This window comes from Plasmodium inui (genome assembly GCF_000524495.1).
Source record: "Plasmodium inui San Antonio 1 unplaced genomic scaffold supercont1.13, whole genome shotgun sequence".
NCBI lineage: Eukaryota > Apicomplexa > Aconoidasida > Haemosporida > Plasmodiidae > Plasmodium > Plasmodium inui.
Window position 1 is genome coordinate 147954 of NW_008481847.1, and position 12722 is coordinate 160675.

At 45.5% G+C, this 12722-nt stretch overlaps 1 protein-coding gene across 1 annotated transcript; it reads right to left on the bottom strand.

Annotated features, from left to right (window-relative positions):
- Nucleotides 1-1458: 1458 nt before the first annotated feature.
- C922_03225 (hypothetical protein) lies at nt 1459-7437 on the bottom strand (the record flags this gene model as incomplete). Its single annotated transcript, XM_008818817.1, has 1 exon — nt 1459-7437. One exon carries the CDS (start codon nt 7435-7437, stop codon nt 1459-1461), a length of 5979 nt encoding a protein of 1992 aa, XP_008817039.1.
- Between the last annotated feature and the right edge of the window lie 5285 nt (nt 7438-12722).

Below are 12722 nucleotides of genomic sequence, written 5' to 3' on the forward strand. Positions count from 1 at the left end.
ATGTAGTACAACCGAACTCTGTGTTGGTTACAGAACTCACATAATGTACGAGCAAGTTAGATTTCCGTCTTCTACGTATTCATCTCAATGGGTACGCGGAAGGCCATTCGTATGGACTTATTTACTCGTGTAGGAAAGGCTAACACCTCCCAGCGTCGCACCCCACCTGTAAAGCAGTCACTACATGTGCCGCAGCTTAGTCACGCGGCCTGAAGTACCATAAATATATTCCCATATGTACAGAAGTACACACTGCAATCCTGCCTCGAACTTTTTTATTTTTGTTTTTATTTTTTCTCTTCTTTCATCTTTGTCGAAACAGCGTCACTGAATGTGGTCAATTTGTTTCCCTCAGCACTAAGGCATAAATTCATCATGAAATGGAAAAAGAAAAGGAAAGTAAAAAAAATAAAGTAGGATAAATGAGGGTCCAGCAAAATTTAAATAACAGGGGAATCACGAAGGCGATTAGTCATTACGCATATGGGCCTTTACACTTTTGGATGATTTTTTTTTTTTTTTTATCTCAGTCAATGTTTAATTTTCTCCATTGTGGGCATACATGCAATGCATACCTACACGTGAATGCAGGTAGCCCCATCGCCTGATTCCGCGCATGATACACCTGTGTACGTTTGCAGCAGGTCAATGCTCTCTCTCGCCCCGTCCGTTATCAAGTGTCGACAGTGAGGATGGGCTCCTGCTCGAACCGTTTAAAGAAAAATACACATATGTACGCATTGCGAGGTGAATGTTTTCCCTTTTTCGCTACCCCGAACGCTGAACCCTCACACAGATGTGTTTCTCTAGTGAAAGCGCCTCTCTAGTAAAAGCTCTTCCCACCCATGGGGTATGCCTCCCCACAGAGAAAGTGACCTCCTGAACGGCTACCCACTCTACCCAGGTAGAAGTTTTCTTACGAATGACTTTTCCCAAAAGTTGAGACGCTTTGCGCGAAAGGGACGTAGAAGTTGCAAACACGTAAAAAAAAAAAACGGAAAGGTTGCAGTGCGGTAGGCATGCGCTGCGATATGGAAACGCACGATCTCCGTATGTTCCAACTACGAGCTTTACACAGTATGGACAATAAAAAAAAGAAAAAAAAATTAACACAGCGAATAACAGCTATTTAAGCTAAGGCGGAAAAAATTGGGACGGACATTACACACTGCACCCATGGAAGCCAAGCTCCCCTTGTAAGCTGCTCTTCCATGTGGCAAAACGGAAGGCAGCTTCAAATAAACGCATATTGTGCTTGACATACATCCCCGACCAGTTGTGCTAAACGTTCCGCGCATTATTCAGTGAAGATGAACTCCGATCTGTTCGTCTTACCAAGGTAGCCATTAAATGGGTTACCTTTTTTTGTACCTTTTATTGTACTTTTTTTTTTTTTTTTTTTTCCCTTTTCCTACCCGCCTAACACCTCCCCTTAATGTCCCTTCCAACCTCCCGCGGCTACTTCTGCACCTGTTCATTCACATTATTGGAAGGGCACAAATTATTTATACTTATAGAATTTAAAAGGTTACTCGGAAGGTATTCCGTGTTTATGGTACTCGAATTTGAAGTGGACCTTATCTTGTCGATCATTCTCTTGCTAGCCAAATTTTCATAGCTGCTAACATCTTTGATGCTCGTCATGGGGTTGGAAATGGATGTGGAGGTGATGGTGGAATTCTGAAAGTAGCTGTTGTATGCCACGTCGTCGTAACTGTTTGGCGTTGTATTATGGTTGCCGTTGTTACTGCCGCTAGGAGTGCCGTTATGGCTGCCGTCCCCGCTTAGCTCACCCGTGTGCTGCTGCCCTGGGACCACCTCTCCAGTGGACCAATGAGCCCCCCCGCTGCAGACGCCGAACCGATAATGTGCGTCCTCAAGCTGAGACTGTGCCTGTCTATCCACAACGTTATCCTGACAGCTTCCTTCCCGTTCCAGGTGCTCATAACCTGGAAGCACCTGAATCATGTGTCCAAATTCGTAGTGCGGCCTCTCATGCATGGAGTACTCGCTATTGCCGTGTGGGCTACCATTGCTACAATCGTCATTTGACTTAGCAACGATGTGGTAATTGACCTCATCAGCACAGTTGTGCATGCCTTGTTCTGCCATCCCAATGCCATTGTCCGCATTGGCGTATCCGTTATAGTAGAGGCAGTCTCCTTTTCCTGCAACGTCTACATTCTCTTCCATCACATCTGAGTCTAACTTGTCGCCGTTGATCCCATCTTCCCTTTCATATGGCGAACTCATGTAGCCCATTTTTTGGGAATGCAATTCCTCTTCTTCAATCGTCACGAGATCATACTCATTGGTGGAGACTTGCCTGAAGGGAATTTGCCTCAAGGGGACATGCCCCGTTCGCTCAATAAAACTGTTGTAATGGTTAACCGTTTCAGTGTTCACTGCAACGGGTGCGTCTTCGTTCTCTTCTCTACCTTCCCATGGTGTTTGACTCACCACGGTCACCTCCTCCTGGATGGGCAAATCGCTTCTCCTAGATAATAAAAGTTCACACGAATCTGCATCCACATTGGGCATGTAATTCTGAACGTATTCTAAACTTGTCTCCCCCTCTTGGTCATAAGTCACACTAACACTGCTATTCACATTTGGGTTCACAATATGTTCTCCATGCAGATGCGTTCGGTTCAATTCCTTCGGATAATTCACATTCGGAAGAATCAGACCTTCAACAATGGCCGGGCTTACGTCGTTCATTCCTTCTGCTGAGCTTACGCATATTCCGTTCTGGATGTTGTCTGCCCCGTTTAAGCATGCCGGGGCGTCTTTCCCATTCACAGACACCAAATCATTACGAAGATGATAATTACCCAATCGGTAGTCCACTCCCACTGTGCCGTCTATGTTGCTCATCATACATATGTCGTATGGAGTCCCCATGCCGCTGACACTCTGCGGGAACGCATAGCTATGGATGCCGCGAAAACCGCCATAGCCACCAAACCCGGCAACATAGCTCAAACCGCGCCCATCATTTAGACCACTCAGCAGATGCGCACACTCATACTTGCTCATGTCTCCCACCTCTGGCTCCCCACATGGTGGTCCCAAATGGGTCGCCTCGTTCAGCTGAGTGAAGCGCCTCATGTTACTGGCCCCGTGGCAGTGGTTCATTTTGTCCATGTTAAGTTCCCCATCGAGGTCAGACACCTCACCCGGAACGTTTCCATCAGTTATTTCCTCGCCTGGAGAAATCAAGTGCTGCGCTTCGCTTAGGGCAACGTTGATCACAGACTGATCCTCATTAACCCCCGAGCTGCCATCACCCACGGAGTTAACGTAGCAATAGTCTGCACCCCTCTGCTCGGTTTTTAATTTGTTAGATGTAGTGAATCCCCCGTTCTGTAATTCGCCGCGATTAAGTTCGCCCAACGTTCCTTCCAGGTCGCCATTGGGTCTGTTTTTCTCACTAGCGGGAGACCCATGATGACTTGGGGCATCCCCAGAGGTATCCATGCCACCCATGGTGAGAAATCGGAAGGCAGGATCGGACAGCTCCTGAATGTAGTCCTCCACGCGGGCATTCTTGTTAGTGTTCCATCCAACGGCTAAAATGTGCAAAGAGAACAAGCGGGCAAAGTACCTCTGCTGTAACTCAAATTCCTTTTGTGCATTTATCGGCACCTCGAAATGCTCATAAAATACTCGCGACTGGTATTCGTATGGTACTCTATACCCTCTTGGATTATCTACAAACTCGATCGTGTTGTTTCTCACGAGAGAGCAATTTAAATTGTCTTTCCTTCGATGGATCTCACAGGGCTGATCACTACTCACTGGGGTGCTTCTCCTTCTCGCCCCTCTTAGGTTCATTACGTGAGTCTTCCCTTGGGCCACGTCACTACGAGGGAGATTAGAAAGTTCACCTCGGTTGTTTGGTCCGTTGTTTGCTCCGACGTTTCCTCCAGCGTTCACCCCTTTCTTCACTTTGCTGTCCACTCCCATGTCCACTGCGATATTATCATGGAAGTTCCATGCGACGCCTCCTTGCTGCTTAACGTGGGGCCCCGCTTCGTAATTCAAACCGCTTGGATGAAGCTCACCTGCAGACGAATCCCCTCCCATATTGTCATTCAGCACGTGACCACCGCTCCCCTCCTTGTTGTTTCTCGATTTGGGGTCAAAATCAGAGTCGCTCACCAGCATACCACCGAAATTTGCCACCGCATACGATCCAAACCCACCACACGCAGAGTCTCCTCTCTTCCCATGTGGCTTGTACATCCGGTAAGGCGCCTTCATGTCATTTCTCTCATCATAAAAAACTGAATCGTCCTTTTGGCTAATCGTGTCTACCCTGTTTAAAGCACTTTGGCTAGCTCGACTAATTTTGGAATTCTTCGTTCGTCTCCGAGGTTTCGTAGGAGGTTCTTCTGTCAGGAGTTCCTGCCCTGCATTTTCAAGAGGGATAACGTTACCATTCATTAGGACATAATGATTTGTGTTAAAATGGACACTCGCGCTGCTTTTGGTGCTGCTGCTGGCGCGGGTGCTCCTTTTCACGGTGGGTACCCGGTCGCTATATCCGTAGGTACCTTCCTGTCCTGCCTCAAATGCTTCCTGATTAATGCCTCTCAATTGCGCAGCACCCCCATGCACGATGTGGGCATTTTCCCCACACACCTCCCCGGTCAGGTGACTATGACCCCTTCCCCTGCACACTCCCATGGAATCACCCACAACATGACCCATAACTCCATCTGGCTCATTCTTCAGGGCCTCTTGGTTTTTCCTTAACTGAAAATTCTGGTATGTAAAGAAATACTTACTCAATTCCTCATCGAGTAGGAAGTCCTCCTTGAATTTCCTATTCGTGCTTCGCTTTCGTTTTTTTCTCTCTGCTTTGTTCGAAGCTACGTGGGGATCGTCTACTCCGTTTCCACCAACGTTAACATCGGGAACAGCGCTGACTCCAGAAACACCGCTAATTCCGGTAACACCGCCAACATCGTTCCCCTCTACGGGGAGGCATTTCGTCTCCTTGTTCCTTTGGGCTCCCTTGCGTGGGGCTTTCCCTTTCACGTCATTCCCACAACGTTCGCATTTTATTTTCTTCAAAGGACAGATTCGCTGCCTCACGTTTTTCCTATTTTTTATGTGGCTTTTCTGGGGGAGTAGGTTAGCCCCCTGGGGGTTCCATACAATGTCGCGTAATAAACCATCGTTTGGCTCGTCCCTCTGCATAGCCTTCATGTGTGCCCCTATATGCATAGCCTTCATGTGTGCCCCTATATGCATAGCCTTCATTTGTGCCGCTCTATGGACCGCCTCCATGTGGGTCGCCATTCCCCCGCCGCTGTAACTCACCAAGTAGGGGCTATACCGCTCTCCTCTCGACACAGCGACGCTCGCACAGTGGCCTGTTGATAGAACTCCCCCGGAGAGACCGCCTCCGGACAGAGCGACTCGTCCCCCCGGAAGATATTCACTCCGATTGGTGTGACTCCTCCCGAAGGGATCCTCCCCCCCGTAATGAAAAGTGTGCCCATTGGAATGGATCACATCACCACAGAGAAGATCCCCATAACGCTCATCACCATAATGCAGAGCTCCACTTTCCACGCCGCGATTCACATAGACCACTTGGGAAGTACTCTTCATTGCATATGCATGCCTAGAGGAATAGTCGTCCCCCCTCTTGGCCATAAAACTTCCCGTGTGGTAACCTTCGCACTGCTCACAGGGGACGAAGTAATTGTTCGTCATGCCACGAGATTCTAGGATTCCATTTTTAGAGTCTAAGATAACCCCCCCATTGTCGCTGTATGGCATGGCTAACGGGTCGCATATGTCTGGCTCATTCTTCAGAAGATTACTGTTGGATGAGAAAGGAGGTAAGTCTACATTTCCCAATTTTACATAGCAACTGAATAAGTTTACGTCCGCTGGGCCATTCGTTTGAGGAGCTCTGCATTGATCTTCCAAATTGTCCTGCATAGGGTCACCCATTGCACCGATGATCGTGTCCTTTACCCGTTGTGCCATTTTCCCCTTCAATTTTGCACCCTCCTTTGTTGTCTTCTTTATCCTCTCCCTTTTCTTCGTGCACTTTCCCCTAGGCTTGTAATACTTTTTCTTTCCAGTCATACCTCCCCCTTGCTTAGGGGTCCCCCCGAGATGATACTCACTCAGAAGGTAACTCCCATCAGGCGAAGCCACTTTAGCATCCTCCTCTTTGAGGCTCCCCATATAAGTAACATCTGTCCTTGTATCCAACGTGGTACTCTTATTTTGCATAAAAAGATTACTCAAAGTGCTTCCACTTCCACTGTAGGTCTGGTTCCTATTAACCGTGTCCCATCCTTCCACAAGCGAACCATCAAGAGTATCACTCAGACGTTTCACTTTCCTTAATCCATCCTTCATTCCTTTTCCCATAATTAGGGAAGATTTATCCCCATCATTAAGTATCTTGCACTTATTTTTCCTCTTAACCTTTTTCTTCATATACATATTGACCTTAACAACAGTTTTGTCCGATCTGGAGAATCTCGTGCCCGTAGCTTTATGTAGCAAAATAGGATTGAAAACTCCTTCAATCATACTCTGTGCGAATGTTTCTGCTCTCTTCTGTGCTTCATCATTACCTACCTTTTTGCATGACCATCTAGCCTTCATTGGAGTGTCCTTGTCTGTCCACTCAACTCTCCATTCTCTTTCGACTCTGTCCCTTATCAAAGACACTCGGTATATTCCGACATCCTTATACACTCGGACGATTGGTGGTCCTTTGTCTGGGTATAGCTGCTCGAATGTTATCCCTGCTTTTAATTTTTCGACCAATTCCTTTGCTCTTAATTTGGCCTTGTCATTTCCATACTTTTTATAGGAGATCCTTTGCTCCCTTCGGATTTCATTTTCGTACCACTCTACTACTAAGCAGCGTTCCAATTTGTCTATCACGATGATTGGCTCGCTCGTTATCGTTACTTCATTGGACTTGATTGGTTCGCTGTCCTCGCCCGTTTCGCCGATTTCGCCTGTTTTGCTGGTTTCGTCGATTTCGCCTGTTTTGCTGGTTTCGCCGATTTCGCCTGTTTCGCCGATTTCGCCCCTTACACCGCTTTCACCGCTTACACCGCTTACACCGTTGTGGGTCGTCTCCTCCTGGTGTGTGGGGGTTTCGTCCGCTGGGGATTGGGCACGAACACCAGAGCTTGGATCGCCGTTTACATTGCCGTTTACATTGTCGTTTACATTGCCGTTTACATCGCCGTTTACATTGCCGTTTACATCGCCGTTTACATCGCCGTTTACATCGCCGTTCACATCGCCGTTCACATCGCCGTTCATATCCCTATTCACATCGCTGCTCACATCGCCCTTTACATCGACCCCCCCCTGGTAGGCCCCGTCCGGAAGGGCTCGCTCGATTTCCTCCACAGGGTATAACTCCAGGGAAACGCTCTGCATTTACCCTTACGCTGTCTTAAAACAATTGGAGGGAACCTTCTTCCTTCTTACACAACATCTATGTATATCCACGCAGTGGGACACTCTGCGTAGGGGGGGAAGGGTCACACCATACGTGCGCTCGGTCGGTTGGATTCTTTCCTTGCTCCGCTGATACGCCTCGTTAGTGTGCCCCGTAGATGAAAACACCCTTATGTTAGGTATTCACCTTTCTATTGTCCAACTCGGTAGGAAAAACACTTTGGTCTCTAATCGTGGATTGGTTGTCGAGGCGGTACAAAGGAATGGCATTCACATTGGAACTACTCTTCTAAGGGTTGCCTCTCATACGAACAAACTAGTATGTCTAGTTTACACTAAAAAAAAGGGAAACACATTAGGAAAAATAACTATGCTGTCTTTCCGCTAATCTGGGAGCAGGAAACAGGGAGACGCTCCACGAGTCACTCCAGTCGTATGTGTCACGTCAATCGAGGTATCCCCCTCACGCCAACAATTGCAGCGGTACCGATTGAGGAGGCGCCCTGCTGCTCACAAAAGAGCGGTTCTTACGAGCTTCACCCTCAAAGTGCCCTAACCAAAAGGGAGAGAAGTCACGCACAATGACTCGTACAACAGAAATGTTGATTAATAAGGGGCAATTAGAAAGGTGTACAAATGGACACGCGGGAGTGAGAGAGAAAAGAAAAGGGGGTGTATACGGGACCAAACAGGCTCAACATGTGCGATATATGCCTTATGCGCGATGAGAGCGACGAATGATGGTCACGCGATGGTTTAAGCTAGCCAAACTATGCAAACTAGACAGACGAAGCGAACTTTGCGAAACAGACTCATGCTGAAGGCTCCTCCAATTGAACTGCAGACTTGCAAGAAACAAAAAAAAAAATTCAGAAAAAATTCAAAAAAAATTCAAAAAAAAATTCAAAAAAAAATTCAGAAAAGAATTCAGAAACAATTCAGGAAAAAAAAACGGTTACAAACTTTTACACGACGAATGTAGAACCCCTCCAGTTGCAACCACTTATGAATCACAAAGGAGGAAAACGAAAATGCTATGTCAACTTCTCTCCCAATGGATATGAAGACGTTGCTAAATAAAGAGTGGGCATACGTAAGCGTGAACCCGTTGGGACGGAGAGCGAATCTACACCATCGCGAACACTTTGACAACGGAGAGTGCATTTACCCAGATGGGAGCACGCGTGAGACGGTTAAAATTGAGAGGTCGCCCCCGGTGCAATCGCAGGGAGACAGGAAAGATGCGCGGGGGGCGGAAACTTGCCCACGATGGTGTGGGAGCGCTAAGGTACAAACTGAAAAAAAAACTCAAAAAAGAAACTGAGAAAACAAACTCAAAAAAGAAACTGAAAAAACAAACTCAAAAAAGAAACTGAGAAAACAAACTCAAAAAAGAAACTGAGAAAACAAACTCAAAGAAGAAACGGAGGAAAGAAACTCAAAAATGAAACTGAGGAAACAAACTCAAAAAAGAAACTGAAAAATGAAACTGAAGAAACAAACTCAAAAATGAAACTGAAAAAACAAACTCAAAAAACAAATTGGAAGAACAGAGTGGAAGAACAAACACGGGCACGTGTCGGGTTCGACGGGCAGAACACTCCCCTCGAACCTGCGCAGTCACACAAATTCTTCGAAACAATTTAGGAAGGTTCTTCTGTTCACTGGCGGAAAATATATTCACGCCCAGGCATACACCCATGGGTCTATGGCGCAGCTGCGAGCACTGGGTCGCCAAAAAGGGAACGCCTCAAAGGGACCGCACACAAAAAAGTACGCATAAAAATATGCACAAAAAAGAAAAAACAAACAAACAGGCGCATAAATACACAAAGCAGGAGATAAACTACTAGACAACTTCGATTATCTCCACTTTAAAATAAAAAGAATTAAGTTAAGCCAAATGACGAGTACGCATGAATTGCAAACTGACCGAACGTGGCCAGGGACCGATTGGCAGATTGACGCGCCTCCCACGTGAATGAAGGTGGGCATGCACATCTGCTTTCCGGTTAACCAAGGGTGTCGGCTTCTCCGCGGAACAGTGTCTCGACGGAACAAAAATGCCAAGGTGACAAACAAAAAGTGAAAATAGAAACAAATGGGGAGACAAATAAAGGGGAATACAAATGGAAAAACAGACAAACAAACAAACAAATAGACAGACAGACAAACAAACAGACAAACAAATAGACAGACAAACAAACAAACAGACAAACAAATAGACAAAGAAACAAATAGAGAAACAAACAAATAGACAAACAAACAAACAAACGGAAAGACAAACTGAACAAACTTACAATGCGGCAGAAACATCACACAACCGCGCGAGTTTTTCTAAGCAAACAAAATGGAGCAAATACAGGAGGGCGAGCAGGAAGAAAAAGACAAATATGTCCAACGTTTTGCACGCCAGACGAACTGGAATAAAAAAAAAAAAAAAGCAAAATGGAAAGTTGTTTTTTTTTTTTGTTCTATTCTGTATTGCTCTGTATTCCTATTTAATTTTGCTTCCCTTTTTTTACTATTCTCTTCTCCGCCGCAAGACGTGCCATTACGCGAAAACGCCAAGGAATAGGGGGCGCAGAAATGGAAAGAGGAAAACAACCAAGCGCGGGGGTAGAAGGCGACAAATGAAGACGAACATGAATGGAAAAACTCCCTAAAGCGAATGCAAGTGGGGAAAATAACAAAAAAAAAATAATAAACAAATAAACAAACAAACAAATAAACAAACAAACAAAAAAACAAACGAACGAAAAAACAAACGAACGAAAAAACAAACAAAAAAAAAACGAACAAACAAACAAGAACGGTGGATGACCATGACAAATGAACAACACAAATTGCGATACGAAAATAAAATCGGACGATACAAAAAAAAAAATTGAAAAGAAATTTCTCGCTACTCACACGTGACGGCAAAAATTAATTGATCGAATTCCAAAGTTAAGAGGAACGTGGACGGTTGCGGAAACTGTGGAAATAAAAAAAAAAAAAAACAAAAAATAGACAATCAGAATGAAAGAGGCGACGCCACGCAGAACAAAAAATGGATGAGCAGAAACGCAACAAGACGGAGGAGTTGCGCCACAGATCATAAAGAATGCAACCATACGAAACAAACATAATGGCAAAAAATAAAAAACAGAATAAATTGCTACCCCAAGCGTGTTTACAGTTAAACATATCCATGCAAAAAAAAAAAATAAAAATAAAAATAAAAAATAAAAAAAATTCAAGAGATAAAAACAGAGTACAGATAAATAAGAAATAAAGGTATATAGCATATGTGTTTAAAAAAAAAAAAATGATACACCTCGGTTCACGTGCTAGGCATGTATATCCTAGAATTATCCTAAATCTTTCACTGCCTGTTGGCACGAGTGAGTTGCTAGCTTGTTCATCTTGGCACATGTCCGTGTGTGTACGAGCATGTGCATACGCCTCGTGCAGCGCAGTTACATTCCGCTCGGTTCATTCCGCTCGGTTCATTCCGATCAGTTCATTCGTATCAGATGACTCCGATCAGCTCTGTTACGATCGGCTTCGTTCTGTTCAGCTTTGTTCTGTTTCTGCCCCGTTTCCGCCGACAGTCCATATTTTGCACACACGCCACTTCCCCACTCCCGCAAGCTTCGCATGCTTTCCCGAACACACGCTGCATTAAAACGCGGAGATGAGAAAAAAGCAAAAAAAATTAAAAAAAAAAAAGCAAAAAAAAACGGAAATACCAAAGCAAGAAAAAAACGGAAATACCAAAGCAAAAAAAAAACGGAAATACCAAAGCAAAGAAATACGGAAATGCCAAAAAAAAAACAAAACAAAATGACATGCACATAAAACTTGACCTCTTTTATTCGTCCCTTTCTAGCCAAGAAGCCGCGCGCATACGTACACACGCAAGTACGTCCATGCGCATTTCTGCCCATGCGCATTTCCGTCCACGTGCACACCCCTTCGAGAGTCGGCATTTAAAGACCCCCGCCTTTTCCTGGCCACTCCTCGGGTACCACACCAAATGACGCGAGGCAGACACCACGCGGGGTGAGAACAAGTTTCTTATTTCTGTTGCGGTCTAGACGAAGCGATATGGCGATAGGGCCGAAAAAGAGGGGAAAGAAAAAAACGGAGGAGCGAATAGGAAGTAGCGAATAAGGAGTAGTGAATAGGGAGTAGGTAAATAATGAATAGGCGAAACAACATACAACACATGAGATGTTTACCCTCCTCACGCTTCGCATCCTTTTGGGACGCTCCTTAAATGACACTTCAACTTTCCCACCTGTTGTGCTGGCTGGCTGTTTGGTCAACACGCACGCGTACACATATATTTACATGCACACAAAAAATTGGACAAGGAAAAACTTCCACACTCAAATGTATTTATTTTTTCTTTTTTTTGTTCTGTCCAAACGGATCTCCTAACAAAGGGACAAACATGGCGTGTTTCTACGTTCCTCTGCCACTTTTTTGGAGTCACGTTATTCCCACGGTGGGTACGTTAAAGGGGAAATGGGATGGACGGATGGACGACGTGGCTGCGCTTGCCCATTCCTTCCAACCGTCACTACTTAATCGATGAAGAAAAGGTGACGACCCCCTCGTCGCATTTCCCACCCCAAAATGCAAAACCATATGGACGCTGAAAAGGGGGCGTACTTTTCTCTCCCCTTGTGTTGTCTCCATTTTGCAATTTTCAAAATTTTCACAATTTACATAATTTTCAAAATTTTTACAATTTTCACAATTTCGATTTTCTTTTCCCAAAATCGTTACGACGCTCCCCTGACATGTATCCGCCCTCATTTGGGGGGTACTCAGTCAGTACTCCACCCCCCCTGCTGGGGCCGTTCCACCTGCCATTTTATTTCCCTTCGGTCGTCTCCCCGCTCCGTTGCCACTATTGCGTGCCTGCCATTAGAAATGCCTTGCCTGCAGGGCGACAACGGGGAACTTCTAAATGTGTATCGTCTTCACCGTTGACCACGTCTCCTGGGGACTGCACAAACCGGGAAGACTGACGCATCGAATGCTCACACGAATTAAGAAAAAAATGAAGGAAACAAAGTCGTTTTGGCGGCTCTCCCTCCCCATTCTGCTCAACACACTTCGCACATCTCCTTCTACTGCGATGCGCTATTTCGCCTGAACAGATGAGGACATTTTATCTTCCAATTTATTTTTTTCCAAATTGGGAATTTTTTCATCCAAGCGGAAGGTTCGACTTGCACGAAGCATTGCACAGCGCGTTGCACAGGTGA